At 44.9% G+C, this 16,252-nt stretch overlaps 1 protein-coding gene across 3 annotated transcripts; it reads right to left on the bottom strand.

Moving 5' to 3' along the window:
- Positions 1-8,425: 8,425 nt before the first annotated feature.
- LOC111205907 lies at positions 8,426-15,851 on the bottom strand. Of its 3 annotated transcripts, none has more exons than XM_048753752.1 (3): positions 14,254-15,851; positions 13,900-13,980; positions 8,426-13,701 (listed from the first exon to the last, which is right to left on the bottom strand). In XM_048753752.1, exon 3 carries the CDS (start codon positions 9,477-9,479, stop codon positions 8,544-8,546), a length of 936 nt encoding a protein of 311 aa, XP_048609709.1. In that variant the 5' UTR covers positions 9,480-13,701; positions 13,900-13,980; positions 14,254-15,851; the 3' UTR covers positions 8,426-8,543. The 3 variants fall into 3 exon arrangements, with proteins under 3 accessions (XP_048609709.1, XP_048609710.1, XP_048609711.1); XM_048753753.1 differs by having other exon boundaries at positions 13,900-13,977; XM_048753754.1 differs by having other exon boundaries at positions 14,196-14,282.
- Positions 15,852-16,252: the final 401 nt, after the last annotated feature.

The raw sequence follows: 16,252 nt of genomic DNA, 5'->3' as shown, positions 1-16,252 counted from the left end.
ACGAAGCTATGGTTCCCGATTCCCCGGTTAGTGACGTCCTACGCATTTCGCAGAGACATCGCCATTTCTCAACTTTTGAACGGGTCGCTGCGAATAGCCGTCATGCTAATGGTAATGGCAGCTGAGATGGACATCTCGATGAGCGTGAGGATCTTCGAAGAGTTGACTTTCACGAAGGCGGAGCCAAACGGGATCTTCTCGGTGAAAATGCGTTCGAACTACAACGTCTTGACCGGCAACTCGGTAGAGACTCGTCTGTTGGAGTTTCGTTTTAGTCGTTAGTTCTAACTTTTCTTATCCTTGTATTTGCAGTTCGTCATCCGAATACGATCACCTACCCCGAGAAGTTTTTCGAGAGTGCTCAAGCGATCGCGGCGCATAGTCATCTTCATTGGCCGGATCTTAGTCGGGAGTGGATACGTCGTCAGCAAGCTAGGATCGCTAAAGGTAAGCCTGCTGATTGTTTTTACGGCCTACTCGAGTTTCCTTTTGCGATTTTCATGTTGATTCTCTGCTTTTGCAGTTGATTAGGAGTCGAGGCTTCCTTGCGTTCTCGGTCCCCGTAAGTCGTGCCTTCCTTTGTTTACTCGCAAACAACAGCGACTTCTCGACAAAGCCAGAGAAATGGACGGGGTTCCGGACCTAAGCGCTCTGTTAAAAGGGAAGTTGCAACTGCTTACAAAGAAGTCGACTACAGTCGATCCTCAGGGACCGTCTGACTCCGCAGTCGACGTCACTTCCGAAGGCGGTGGAGCCTCCAGAGAAGAAGCCTCTGGAGAAGGAGCCTCCAGAGAGGAGGGTCTTATTGCAACCGATCAGGGGGGGACGGCAGAGACTTCTGCTTCTTGTCCCAAGAAGAAGAAGAACAACAACAAGAGGACTAAGGTGGGAGCGACCGACGAGGTTCCTCCCGAAGAGTCTGCTCCCGTGAATGCGACTTTGACTAACGAGGTTCCTCCCATCGACGCGACCTCCGAGGGTTCGAAGTCTAAAAAGAAGAAGGATGGGAGAAAAAAGGTCTCGTGGCGGAGCAGAAGGGCAGGAGGCTGTTTTAGTCGGGGCGGCATCATGTGGTCACACGAGGAAGAAAGCTAAGAGGTCTGTTGAGGCAGAGCCCCGCCCTTCTACCTCCGACGCGAGCGTTGCTGACGCGGCCATAGTCGACGCTGTTGGGGAAGCCAGCGGTTCTCCTGGAAATTTATCAGAGGAAAAGAGGAAAACCTGCTCGCGAGAAGGAGGTTCTGGTGGTGAGCCCGCGAGGTCTGAACCTGAAGGTTCCGTCGCGAAGAGAAGGAGGGTCGAGTATCCTGATCGCGTCGAGTTTTCCTACAACGAGACAACTCCCCTGATCCTTAATCCCCTTAGGTGTGCGGAGCTGATGCGTCAAATCCGTGGTGGGACGAAGGAGATGCCGCAACTGGAAGACCTTTACTTCAAGAACGAATACATCGACGCAGCTTCCTCGAGAGCGCGGGTATCTACGCTTCCTTTCACCTTTTGTCTCCTTCTTTGATTTATTGGGTTTATCCATCTCATGTGGTCCGTGTTTGTCGTTTTGCAGAGTGACGGGAGTATGAACTTCCTTGTCGAGAAATACGACAGCGCCCTGAAGCAGACGATGATCCAGTTGGGATCTTCGGAGAAGCTCGCTCAAGCAAGATTGAAGGCCATTGAGAGGGTGAGGGATGAGCACAAAAAGGCTAACGAGAAGGCTGCGAAGGAGAAAGAAGTCCTTCGAGCGAAGTTCAAAGAGCTGGAGGGTAAGCTCAAATCCGCCTGCTCGGCTAAGAAAGAGCTTGCTCGAGAGAACACCCGATTGGAGCAAGCGACTGCGACCCTTAAAAAGGAGAAGGCAGAGCTACTCGAGGAAAGGGACGCCGCGGTTGAGAATTTGATCAGAGAGAGGCAACGCTTGAGAGACTCCCGGGGACTCGAGGTTACTCGTGAGAGGGAAAGGGTCGAAGCTGCTATGATCGAGAAGGCAAACGGTTGCTTTGGTCGCGTGCGCGACCATCTAACTCGCTTGGACGCCTTTGGGAAGGCGAAGAATCTGTACGGTCAAACTTCGGGGACGAGGAAGTGCCTTGAGATGATAAAGGCAAGTGGGACGGAGATCCCGCAAGAAATGGTCGACATTTTTATCGAGCAGGAGAAACTCTACGAGGCGGAGGCTACGAAGCTTCGTATGGATCCGCTGTCTGATAGCGACCTCGCTTTTTCCCCGCTGGTTCTCCCTTCTCGTTTCGTCGAGGACAGGTTTAGAACGTCGTTTGATCCTTATGGATCGAACGTAGATTTGATCGGACCAGGGACGGTTTCTCAGCTCATCACCTCACTCGAAATTACTGAGGAGCCGTCGGAGGAGCCTTTGGTCGATGTCACGTCGGTCCCGGCCGAGCGCGTCGAGGTCCTGGAGGGAGGTGGTCCTAGTAAACGTCCAGGGAACGGGAACCCAGAGGAGGTCCCCGGGGAAGACAACCTTGAGATAGGCAACATTCTGGTTCGAGAGGAAGAGGCCGGGCACAAGGGCATCGAGGATCCTGTCCTCGTCTCGGATTCTTCTTCTGAAGGACGAGAAGGTGAAGAGGAGGAAGACGATAGAGTCGAGGAGATGTCGTCATTGCAACCCGTCGAGGAAGAGAAGACCGAAGAAGTCGGGAATAGAGATGCTCCTCCGCCTCCTGTTGTGGACTCTCTTGTCTCTATTCCTACTCGGGTGGAAGACCCGACTGTTGCTGAAGACCCAGTCGGTCCTTCTGTTCTTGGGACGTCGGAGGAGATCGGTCAAGATTCTGCGCCTTGACGCTTTATCTATGTCTTCTTTTCTTTTTGTGTTTGTGGTCTTGATAGACCCTGTTGTTGTATTACTAGACGTACTTTTATTTTATCGGCAAGTTGCTGTTTCAAGCAGACTTTTTAGATTTGCAGGTTGTTGTGTCCTTAATCTGTACTTGCGAATTGCCTAAGTGAATTTCAATTATCTTAGAGTTTTTGCGATATGTTCTCCTAAAGACAATAGATCCTCGACCTTTGGCTTTTGCAAATAGATAACGACACAACCCGCTAAGAGACTTTGTTCAGTTCTTGTCGTGTTTCGATTGAGATAACGTGTAGACGCGTTTTTCTACTTTGAAAACAAGAGAATGAGTCAAAGAGTGGAAGTTTCTTTTTACGCGTTTTCTCAAAGACTATCGAGTAAATGGGTAGCTAATCCGTTACGCGTTTAGTCAAGAAAAGGTTAAACATTCACTCCGTTTGGTCGGTCAGTGCTCTTTGGGCACGGGTGACTCGCAACCGTTTGGTCCTTAGGCTAAGTGTCTGATCAGGACATAGCTAGGAGATGGAACGTGAGTGTCCGCGTACCCCCTGCTGGAGGTACGGGAGCCGTTGGGTTCGTCAACTGGTATTTACTCGATCAGAGTCGAAGCAAAGAAAAAGATTTTGACTTTGGTTTTGTTACAGCTGGACCGGTTAAGGCTGCCTACGTACCTCGGTTGAGGATCAAGCCATTCGTAGTTTGTTTTTCCCGAGTGAAAGTGGCCGTTGGAAGCGCATTTATTCGGTCGAGTAGAAGTGACCGCGGAGGTGCATCTACTCGGTTTTTTTTTTTTTTTTTTTTTTTTTAGGGGTAGAAGCGTCTTAGATGCATTGAGTTCCATGCTCTGGGCACTTATTCTCCGCTCGACGTTTGAAGTCGGTAGACTCGTGGTTTCACTACTTTGATGATTTTGTAAGGTCCTTCCCACCTAGCGCCGAGCTTGCCGGCATTCAGCTCCTTAGTGTTCTCGAACACTTTGCGCATGACGAAGTCGCCGAGTTCAAGGGGTCTGGCTCGGACCTTTTTGTTGTAGTAACTCTCTATCTGATGTTGATAGTTTTGGATTCGCAGCAAGGCTTGGTCCCGTCGTTCTTCAATTTCATCGAGGGCGTCAAGCAGCATCTCCTTGTTGAGTTCGACATACTGGGGCATTTTCGAGCGTCGGAGGCTTGAAACGTTAACTTCTGCGGGAGCCATATCCTCGACACCGTATGCGAGAGAGAAAGGTGTCGATTTGGTCGACCCTCGTGGTGTTGTGCGGTGGCTCCATAGAACTCCGTCGAGTTCGTCGGCCCAATGACCCTTTTTTGGGTCTAAGCGTTTCTTGATGCCGTCGATGATGAGCTTGTTGGAGGACTCCTCTTGGCTGTTTCCCTGTGGGTAACGAGGGGTAGAGGGGCTCAAACGAATGTTCCATCTGCTGCAAAACTCCTTGAAGTTGCCCGACATGAACTGTGATCCATTATCGGTAACAATCTCGTACGGTAGACCGTGGCGGCAGATGATGTTTTTCCAGACGAACCCGCGGACTTCTTTGTCGGTGACTTGAGCGTAGGCTTCAGCTTCGATCCATTTGGTGAAGTAATCAGTGAGGACGAGAATGAAACGCCGCTGGCGGGAGCATGGAAGAGGTCCTATGATATCCATTGCCCATCGCATGAATGGGTACGGTGCGACTGCCGTTCGTAACATTTCAGTTGGACAATGGATGCTTGGTGCGTGCCGTTGGCACTTGTCACAGCTTCTGGCGTAGGACTCGCAATCTGCGTTCATCTTCGGCCAGAAAAAGCCCAGGCTTCTCACTTTGATTGCTAATGCGCGTCCGCCCGAATGGTTACCTCCGGCGCCTTCATGTGTTTCGGCCATAACCCTGACCGTTTCTTCGCCGTGGATACATTTGAGTAGTACTTTACTCGCAGTCCATCGATGGAGTTCGTTGTCTAGGACAACATAATGGGCACTGCGCATTTTTAGTCGGCGGGCTGTCCATTTCTCGGTTGGAAGTTCCCCCTTTGAAAGGTAGTCGATAAACTCAGTTCGCCAGTCGGGGCCGAAATCGTCAGTAACGAGAGTGTCGGTTTCGGTGACTGGGGTTATGATGACGGTTTGGTCCGTCGAGATATCGATGCTCGGCTTCTCAATGAGGTGTATTGGAATAGTTCGTTTAACTTGGTCATGGAGCTTGCTTCCAAGGGCTGCAAGGGCGTCGGCGCAGACGTTCTCTCCTCTGGGGACTTTGACGAGTTCGAAGAAGTCGAACTCTGCGGCTAATCCCTGTACTATCTTGAGGTATGCATCCATCCGATTGTTGCGGGCATCGTAGTCGCCGCTAAACTGACTGGCGACTAACTGCGAGTCACAGTAGGTGCTTAAATGTTTGGCCTTGACAGCTTTTGCTAAGCGGAGTCCAGCAACAAAGATTCGTATTCAGCTTCGTTGTTCGAGGCTGGAAAGCCGAAGCTAAAAGACTGCCTGATCAGTTCGCCGGTCGGGGATTGCAGTTGAACTCCAGCACCTGCGCCCCTGTTAGTCGAAGATCCGTCGACATGCAGTGTCCAGTTTGGGTTTGGGAGCGTGAGATCTTGCTCTAACTCCGGGGCCAATTCGATTAAGAAGTCTACGAGGACCTGAGATTTCGCTGCAGTTTTTTTTTTGTAAGTGATATCAAGCTCACCGAGTTCGATAGCCCACTTCGTTAGTCTTCCGGACCTGTTTGTATTTTGAAGTATCGTTTGGAGGGGCTGGTTGGTTAATACTTCAACCGAATGTGACTGAAAGTAGGGGCAAAGCTTTCTCGCCGCTTCGACGACTGCCAGTGCCATCTTCTTCAGAGTTGGGTATCGCGTCTCTGGTCCGGTCATGCGCCTACTCGTGTAGAAGATTGACTTTTGCTCACCGCGATCCTCTTTTATTAGAACGCTACTGACTGCCGCTTGTGATACTGCGACGTAAAGAGATAGAACGTCGCCGACGTCTGGCTTGGCGAGAACGGGTGGAGTTGTCAGATAATGCTTGAGTTGCATAAATGCCTCCTCGCATTTCTCGTCCCAGATAAACCTTTTGCTACCTCGGAGGAGGTCGTAGAATGGCAAGCATTTGTCAGTGGATCTGGAGATGAACCGGTTGAGTGCAGCTATCCTACCCGTAAGCCGTTGCACTTCTCTACTGTTTTTTGGGCTCGGAAGGTTCAGGACCGCGGAGATCTGCTTCGGGTTGGCTTCGATTCCCCGCTGCGTGACTATGTATCCAAGGAACTCGCCTGAAGAAACCCCAAACGTGCACTTTGCTGGGTTTAGTTTCATGCCGTATTTGTTGAGAGTTTCAAAGCAATCTTTCAAGTGACAGAGGTGATCAGCAGCGTGTAGCGACTTGACAAGCATATCGTCGATGTATACTTCCATGGTGACGCCCAGCTTGTCTGCAAACATTTTGTTCATAAGCCGTTGGTAGGTTGCTCCCGCGTTCTTCAAACCGAATGGCATGACCTTATAGCAGTATGTTCCTCTATCCGTGATAAATGCCGTTTTTTCGCGATCGTCGGGGTGCATCATGATTTGGTTGTACCCAGAGAAAGCGTCCATGAAGGTGAGCATCTCGTTTCCAGCCTTGGACTCGACTAAACGGTCGATGTTGGGAAGAGGGTAGCTGTCCTTTGGGCAGGCTTTATTCAAGTCTGTGAAGTCGACGCAGACGCGCCACTTCCCGTTCTTCTTTTTGACGACTACTGGGTTTGCTAACCACTCAGGTTAGCGCACCTCAGCAATTGAACCAGCGCCGAGCAACCGGTCGACCTCTTCGTTTACAGCCTTCGACCTATCTGGACCGAGCTTGCGTCGCTTCTGTCGGATAGGCTTGACTGTCGGATCGACATTTAGTTCGTGAGTTGTTATGGTCGGATCAATTCCTTTCATGTCTGACATGGACCATGCGAATGTGGACACATTTGCCTTGAGAAAGTCGAGAACTGGCCGCTGCATTTCTTCACACAGGTACGCACCAACCCTTGCGGTCCGGCTTGGATCGGCATCGTCAATCGGTAACTCGAGAATTTCGCCTTCCTGGGAGCAGACTTTATAGGTTGGAGGAGTGACGGAGTTAACCGATAAAGACGATCGTTGGAGTTTAACTGTGGCGACTAGGAGTTCCCTAGCGGCCTTTTGATCTCCTCGCAGTGTTTTGATTTTGCCGTCCGTACCGGGGAACTTGACGCACTGGTGATAAGTAGATGGAATGGCCTGCATTGAGTGTATCCAAAGGGTTCCGAGTATGGCGTGGTAAGGGGCCGAGTAACTCCACATGCGCGTACCGGAAGGCGGATTGTTCCCAGTATTGTTTGGGAGGATCCGTTGAAGCCGGTTAATGTTGTGGAGGATGGTTTGATGTCGTCGAGATCGACTCCCATCTTTTGCAGGGTTCCTCGGAAAATGAGGTCGACGGAACTTCCTGTATCGATGAGGACCTTGGTGACGTGGTACTCCCCAATTCCAAGAACTACAAGAAGAGGATCATTGTGGGGTACGTGAATCCCATCAGCGTCATCCGGTGAAAAGGTTATCGGAGGGTGATTTGGCGGCCTAGTCGGCCATCTCTGCGAAGTCGCAACCTGCCGACGGTAGTCCTTGACGGAGCAAACGGAGTTGCCGCAAGGAGGAGAACCGCCCATGCTAACATTTAGTTGACATCGCGTTTGGACCTGCTTGGAGTCTAAGAAGGCGCGTAAATCGGTTGGTACGTCGCTGTCATTTTTTGATGATGGAGTGTCGTTGCTTGACATCTTAGTTTGCTCCAAACGCCTCCGGTGGTCAGTGGGCTTAGAACGATTGAGGCGGATTCGGAGATCGCATGCTCCTGCGTTGAGTTTATCCCTAAGGTCGCCGTTCGGGTGTTCTTTGGGATCAGGGTCAACTCCCGAGATACGCCGCGACTTCCGTGCATTCAATGTTGTTCGGAGATCGTTGCGCGTGGAGCTGTTGCTGTTTTCGGATTCAAACTTCCGTTTCAGAACATCTCTCAAATCTTCGAGTACAGGTGTGTCATCGTTCTCAGCGTCCGACGACAAGTTTTGCTGGGAAAGTATGACCTCAATGCGTCTGCGGTTAGCTGGTTGCTCTTCGTCAGCCGAGAAGTCTGCCTCGCCATTACTCTTCGGGGCGTCCTCCTCGTCATCGCGTTGTTGAGTTTCACTATGTCGACTTTTGCCTGTAGCTTTGCGCTGGGCTCTCCTTTCTTTATTCTTGCTCCAGCTCTTGCCGTTCTTTGGCTTAGCCTTTAGTGGTTCGAACTTGAAGTCGCCACTTGCTAAGGAGGAGAGATAGTGCGCATAGAGTGACTTGCACTCTGTCGTATCGTGCCCTTTGACATCGTGATACTTACAGTGTTTGGTGAGATCGACGGTTCTGGAAGGTCCTGCCGCTGATCCTGCTGCTGTTGTAGTTTGGGTCGAGCAAACGGCGTCGACTGGTTTGTCGGACGAATCGAGCTCCCTTACCCACTTGTTCCATCCCTCTCCGCGGACTACGAGAGTTGAAACAGGGACGTTGTTCTCGTTGACGACATACATGTATCCGTTTTTGCGGCCGTTTTTGTCGGTTGGAGCATGCTGGCGCGGTTCTTGTCGCGTGTTGGCGTTTTTAGCCGCCGGAGCTTTGGGTGCGTTCATCTTGCTGAGAATGGCGTTGGTATCTTCTTCCATTCTGATGAAATTGTCAGATCGCCCGATAGCGTCCTAGAGCGACGTAGTTGGGTTTTGGTATAAATCCTCTCGGAATTTAGAACGAACCCACAACGTGTTCCGCAAGGCGTCGATGGCGATACCGTCTGGAATTTCAATCCTCGAGACTACGGCTTTGAACTTCTCCATGTAGTCGTGGAGGCTCTGGTCTTTGGTTTGGTTGAGGTTCCACAAGCTAGAGGCAGTAGCGCTGCGCTTGGTGAACATAATGTAAGTCTTGAGAAAAGCTGCTGACAAGTCGCGGAAGCTTCCGATGGAGTTTTCCTCTAACTGGGAAAACCAGGTTAAGGCTTGCTCGTGGAGAGTTTCGACGAACATTTGGCAGTAGCCTGCGTCCCTTTCTTCGTCTGGGAGTCGAGCCCGTGCCATCGCAATGTTGAAAGCTGTCATGTGTTCCACTGGGTCTCCGCCGGGTTTGTACTCGGGTAGGCGCAGTTTTTCTATCTTTCCGAGTTGGACACTGGTCAGAGCGCTAGTAAACGGAGTGCGTGATGTTGCGGCGAGGACGCTCTCGATTTGCGGGGCCGCGCTGGTTACTTGATGGATCTTCTCGCTCATTTGTTGGAAGCTGAGTTTGAGATCGGCGAGCTCGCGTATGGTTGTGAGATCAGAACCTACTGGGGGGTGGTCGGCGAGAAGGGTTTCGTTAGGCTCGGAGTCGTCTGAGATATGGTCGCCTGCGGTCGCCGTCGGGTTGGTGTTAAAGAGGCGACGGCGTATCTGCTGGGGACGGCTTGTTTGGCCGTCGGGAGCTGTGAGGGCCGCGACCAGAGCAGTTAACTGGTCGTTGGTCGTCTTTTGAACTTCGTCTTGATGAGCAAGTCGAGCCATGATAGAGCTCATGAAATCTGCGGCGATGGGCGGCGCGGCTTCGGGCGTTGGGGTTGGTTCACCGCCCGGAGCGCCGAAGGTGGCGTCGTTTTGGACCATGTAGATCTAGAACGTTACTTTAGTCAGCCCCACGGTGGGGGCCAATTGTTTGAACGGGATTCAGTCGACTAAGATGGAAGAAGTCATAAATGGGATGGCTAAAGACGTTTTATTTAGATCTGGTTTGAAGGGTTACAAGAGTGACAAGAAGATTAAAGAGCAACAAGATCGAAGAGCAACAAGATCAAAGAGATAACCTAAAACCCTAGATCTAGCCGCTCAGTGTGTTCAATCATCCAAAAGTCCCTTTCTTGTTGCTTCATTTTCCCTTCTTATAGGACTCCTTCCCCAGATGCCCTAATTTCGTGCCCCCTTTGGGCCTTAGTGCGAGAGGCCGAGTATACGGGCCGAAACGAGGCTCCCTATAAGCCGGACACTTTTAGCCGACTTACTCGACCGGCTAAAAAGTACTCTAAGGTCAAGCCGATAGGTTTAGCCACCGAGCCGACCAAATCGATCTGACTTGCTGGATTAGGGCATGTTATTCGATGGGCCTTGTGGAGGGATGTAATGTGTCTCCTACAACTGTTTGATCCAAAAACGGTGTTTATGCTGGTAGTGTTTGTTGAATCAATACAATAAAAGAATCTAAAAATAAAAGATTAGATTCTTGAGGCATAGGAGAAATCTTTAGATGAAATCAAATGGAAAAGAACATAAATGAGATTTTATTGAGTAAAGGTTCATTTTTAAAAATGACACAAATGTAAAGTGAACCTTTTCTATCTACAAATCTCTTATGAAAGTATGTTTATTAATCTAAGAAGAGGAGAAGATCCTTTCTCATAAAGAGGTAGCTTCTTATTTATAGAAAGATGAAGCCTAGGGCTTCCTAGCAATATGAGCTAGTTCAATGTCTAATGGGCCTTGAAGAGGATGTAAATCCATCCCCAACAGTAAGTCCCCCAAGTTCGTTGAGAGAGATGAAATCGATCTCTGCGAAGTTTACGAATAGGGTTTATTAGACAATGAACTAGACATACTCATGCCTATGACGGTTTAGGCGAGTTTATTTCGAACTTGTGCCTAGTAAAAAGCGAGTTTGCTTTAAACTCGTGCTTAGCGAAAGACGAGTTTACTTGACTCATGCTGAGACAGAGGCGAGTTTACTGAGAACTCGTGCCTAGTAGAAGGAGAGCTTCTGTAAACTCATGCCTAGCCAAAGATGAGTTTTTGTAAGCTCGTGTCTAACAATAAGCGAGTCGACCGCAAACTCGTGCCTAATAAAAAAAACAAGTTCAATTTAAACTTGTGCCTAAAGTACACATGTACCGAACTATTGCCGACCCAAAGTCTTGCGTTGAGATCGTGTGTGCCGAGCAAGTTGCTGGCTTGTGTGTTCATCAGGCTATGATGACGTGAGAAAGCGCCGGCTTGTGCTGTTTCCGATAAGCTCGTGGCTGAGAGCCATCTTTCGAAGCATGAAGACATATGGTGGTGGCAATTGCTTGTTCGCTCTGTTTTTCTCTTTGGCTCTGGTTCACAAAAGCATGATCATGATTAGATCAATATAAACCACAAGACATAATCAATAAGCAAGCTGTAGAACTTGTTATTACTTAATGCTAGTGAGTTGTGCATAATAATATAATAATTGTCAACTTATTAATATCATAGACTACCAACAGTAAAGCAATAACATGAAGTTATCTCACAAAAATTATATAAGAGTGAGCAGCTTAGAGTTGTTTAATAATTTAAACCACAACTATAATATCTATCGTGACACATGTGTGATTAAAAAGAAAAGTATGTGATGATAAAATAACTTATCTTTGCCGTGAAGAGGTGGTTGGTTGTACGTGAGGTAAGACGACGAGAATCTCAATCCCATCCTCTCCATTTTGTTTGTGTAAGAACAATAGAGATGTGTTCTCTTCTGCTATGTATGGTCTTCACGAAGGTGTGACGAGTTTTCATCCATTCCCATGAAACCAAAATCCATCTTGAAGAGAATCACAAGCTGAGTTCTCGTGACGATGAGTTATACTGAAGGAGATAACACCATGTCTATTCGATATAATCATGAGGAGCTTGTGCTGGTGGTGGCCAGCCTGTCGGGAGAGCTCTCTTGACGCAGAAGCAAGAGCTTGATGACAGTCTGATGACATTTCCTCGTCGATCTCGAAACCGCTCATGGCGAGACTAAGCCGAGAAAAATATGACGAGATGAAGAGGAGCCTTTGGAATAGATGCTCATGAGCTCGAACTTACAACAAGGGTTTGCGAGAGAAGCGACTATGACAAGTTGCGAGCAAGTTCATGAGCGTCATGAGCTTGAACTTCCATCGGTTCTCTCGTGAGTCTGAAGAAGCTCGATGTTGAAGCCACCACCGGTACAAGAATAGCACCAGAACTATAATGTTCCTGGTTGGTGATAACATTTTCACTGGTGCTATTGTCGTGGTCTGGCCTTGAACATAGAAACATAAGAGACTTTGTGTTCATCGTCTTGGAGCAATGGCCGAGGGAGTCAGGAAGAGGTTCGGAGAAACGGTTACTGGCGAGACCAAGAACACAGCGACCTTGAACGCAAAGACCAGAGCTGTGATGTTCTTGATCGGTGATAGCATCTCCGGTGGTGCTATTGGAGAAACAGACGTCGCGGTGAAGACACAAGATCGATGAAATTCCAAACTCAGTTCATCTTAGGCATCTGGGAAAATCGTGTTTCGTGGACTAGAAGAAGCTCGAGCAGTCCTGAGAGCTTCACCGGCGGCGACTACAGCGATTGTGGACCGGAGACGCATAAAATCATCGACTTTTTGATCTCCCTCCCGGAGAAACACCGGAGCAAGCCCACGTCTTTCTCTCCGTGAACCACGCCTTCGCCTTCGCCGCGATTCTGGATTTGCTGTCGCGTTCTTTGGATGGATCCGGACGTCTAAGAATCCTAGGCTCACGAGAGCGAGAATCAAACCAGTTTCATCTCTCGAGACAGCTCCGACATCGTCTTCTTCTTCAGACGTCGTCGTCTCCTGTCTCGCTAGCCCTATTCTTTCAGAGTTCCGTCGCTCCTCCAGATCGTCGAAGACGGGAAGCCTTCGTAATGTTCGGAGACGGCAAGCCCAGAGTATTGGGCTCGTTGGTGGGCCTTTAGTGACATCAACCGCCAGGCTTCATGAAAAGCTTCTTTCTTTACCGAGATAATTGTGGTCAACTCGATCTAAGGTTGAAGAAGCTTTGAACTTTGACCTAACCAAAGCCGTGTTGCTTTTTTTTTTATAAACCAATTTGAGGTGAGCATCATAGATCTACAATTCCCAAAGTTTGATATGATGTGAAGATAGTTCTCCTTAGCCCCCTCCTTCTAGCGCCAACTGTTTGATCCAAAAACGGTGTTTATGCTGATAGTGTTTGTTGAATCAATACAATAAAAGAATCTAAAAATAAAATATTAGATTTTTGAGGCATAGGAGAAATCTTTAGATGAAATCAAGTGGAAAAGAACATAAATGAGATTTTATTGAGTAAAGGTTCATTACAAAAATGACACAAATGTAAAGTGAAACTTTTCAATCTACAAATCTCTTATGAAAGTATGTTTATTAATCTAAGAAAAGGAGAAGATCCTTTCTCATAAAGAGGTTGCTCCTTATTTATAGAAAGATGAAGCCTAGGATTTCCTAGCAATATGAGCTAGTTCAATGTCTAATGGGCCTTGAAGAGGATGTAAATTCATCCCCAGCATGTCAGAATTATGTCTGGTGGACCACACAAACATAAGATCACCAGAATTATGTCCGGTGGACCACAATCGTCGAAAAAATTCCCGACAATAGTGATCTGAAAAATGTCGGTACCGACGAAGAACAATGTTTTGTCAACAAATTTTCCGATTCTTTGGAAATTTTTTTTTGACAAATTTCAGAAGAATTTTGAAATATACTTTTCTTTGTTAAATCTAATATTTTAATTACAACAAATTAAAGTTCATAAAAAAATAGCAGATACATTAAAGATTTCATCAAGAAAAGCTAAATTAAAAAAAAGTTTTCATCAAGATAAGCTAAATTAAAAAAAAAAAGTTTTAAATTACAAAAAAAAACTAGAGAAAGTCGATGCCCAACTTTTGTTTCATCTCAGCCATTTGCCTTCGGCTTTCGGCCATTTCAGCCAACATCCTTGCATTTTCGTTTTCCAACGCTTTGATCTGATCATCTTTGTTCTTCAGCTGTTCAATAAGCTCAGCAGGGTACATAACTTCCTCAATCTTTCGCTTCTGCACACCGCAAAACAGAACAATATAAAACCAAATATCAATCAAATTAGACTAGTGATATTTTTCCAAGAACAATACATTTCCTAGATTTTAAGAAGAGACCAAAAAGCTACATAACTTTCAGACAAGAAGACATTCACCAAGAATGAAAAAAAGAAGAGTATTTTTGAATTTACGATACTAGAAAATAGTCAGCACCTTCTTCATTCGTTCATTCATCTCGTTCATGGCACGCAACTTCTCTACTTCGGATAGATAAAAGTCCCCACTCTGCATCTTCTTCACCAATTACAGAAAGAAGCAAACTTTAAGCATAAGAGTGAAGAAAAATCAGAAATTTATCTAATCAATTGCATAAAGGTGTGGACTTTCAATTCGTAGGTTGCAGATGATAAGGACCCTAAACCCTAGGCAACGGAAACATCAGATTTAAAACCACATCAGAGATTTCAAGAGACTCGAGGTAGAATGAAGCACAAATAGACAAGACCAACCTTAACCAAAGTCTTATTTTTTTTGTCTACATTTCTGAAGGGAATCAGGAAAGCTTACTGTAAAAAGGAGGAGCTAGTGGCGTCGGCGAGTGTTACAATGTTCTTACTCTAAAACTTTCTTCGCTTTGCTAAGGTTTTGGTAAAGATGTTTCAGTCCTTTCTTTTCAAATAGATCCGGTTTTTGTAAACCGTAATTGATGTGATTCCGGTTTTGTATTATTCCGTCACAGTTGCTAAAATTATTGAGCAATCTGAATCCGGTTCTCGATATTGATATTCGGTAATCGGTAAGAAGGTGTGAACCGGTACATTTAGGTTTCCGCATTAATCGTTCGGGTGGATCGAGTTTTTCAGGTTCAACCTTCTGAAGATTATTCGGAGTTTATATGTTCGGTAGAGTGGGTAGATTTTGTAACTTTGTCTTAGAGAATCATTAACGCTGGTCGCCACGTGTGTGGTGGAGCCCGTGAATAAGCTAAAAATCCTTCAAAACTTGCTTTTTATGTAGGAGAAGAAAGAAATGAGTTTTTAAAATGGTGTGGAATCTACTAATTTTTTAATTTTTTTTTTTTTAGAATCTAAATCTTAGAGCCAGGGTTAAAGATGGCCTAAGATCTATTTTGCATCTAAATTCATTTTGAGGTCCGGTTAATAATAGTTGAGGTTGAGTTTGTTTGGTTAGTTACAACTTACAAAATACAAATGCCAACGTCTAGGTTGACAAAAAAAAAAACTAAAAAAAATGCCAACGTCTAGGTACATTTGTATGTTATGGAGCTGTAGTATGTTTGGAAAATTTACATTTTAAATGATTAAGTTGGCAAAATTTTACAATTTAGACCTTTGAATTTAACAGCTAACATGTTAGACATTAAAAATAACTGGAAAATTCTAAATTTGCCACAAGTTTGATACTAATTTTTAATATCTTTAAATGATAGCTATTTCCATAAATAAATTAAGTTTGTAATAAAATAGACTAAACTAACTTACGTTTTTTAAAAGACTAAATCAACCCTTGTAACTATTTATAAATGTATAAAATTTATTTATAGAAAATTTAAACTCAATCTCACCTTCTAAATACTAAACCCTAAACAATAATCAATAAACCATAATCTAAATATTAGAATATTTTTGATTGAGTGTATATTTAAAATGTGGTATCCAATATGATATTTCAAGCAATTTCTCCAAATAAATTCAGTAACATATTAAACTGTAATTAAAATTAAATTACTTGTTTTCCATGTCAAAATTATAACTAGCTCTATGCATTAGCTGGTAAAAACCTGATTTTTTCTAAAAAACCTTTTATTATTTTAATTATTTTATAAAATAATATAAAATTTATAAAAATAAGTAAAATTATCTACAATTTAAAACTATATGAATTTTTTTCAAAATTCAAAATAAAAATCTATTTTTTTAAATTGAAAACTATTTTTGTTCAAAAATTAAAAATATAGTTTTAAATAGTAAAATACAGAAAATTTTCATTAACAATTTTTTTTAAAAAAAAATTGTTGTATGCTTTGATTTTCCTATTTAAATTGTCCGAAAAAAAGTTTTTGGAAGTTTTTTGTAAAATTATATACATATAATTTTATTAAGAAATCTACAAAATTTAAAGATTAAAAGAAAATTGAAGCATATGAAAATTTTATAAATTTTTTGTTTTTAATAATATTTTGATTACTTTTTTAAAACTTATAATTAGAATTTTATTTATAAAATAATTTTTATTTTTTAAAATAAAAACTAATTTATTTTGTAATTTGTAAAATTTTATATGATTTTTATTTATTTTCTGTTACTTATATTTGTTTTTATCTAATTATTTTTATTTAATATTTTTGTTAATTAAAGTAACAAAATATTTTTCTAAAAAATTGTAACTGCAGTGTCAACCATTCTTACCGTTACCGGATAATGAACAGTACTTCATGTGGATTCTCCTCTCATGGCTTGTGGAAAGCTTTATCTTGGGTATGATATTGTGTGTTTTTTACAAAGGATGTATTGGGGGTGATAACCAAGAGCTCTTGGTCTAGTGG

The sequence above is a fragment of the Brassica napus genome, chromosome C4, assembly GCF_020379485.1.
Source record: "Brassica napus cultivar Da-Ae chromosome C4, Da-Ae, whole genome shotgun sequence".
NCBI classification, from domain to species: domain Eukaryota; kingdom Viridiplantae; phylum Streptophyta; class Magnoliopsida; order Brassicales; family Brassicaceae; genus Brassica; species Brassica napus.
This window is presented reverse-complemented; position numbering and strand designations above follow the sequence as displayed.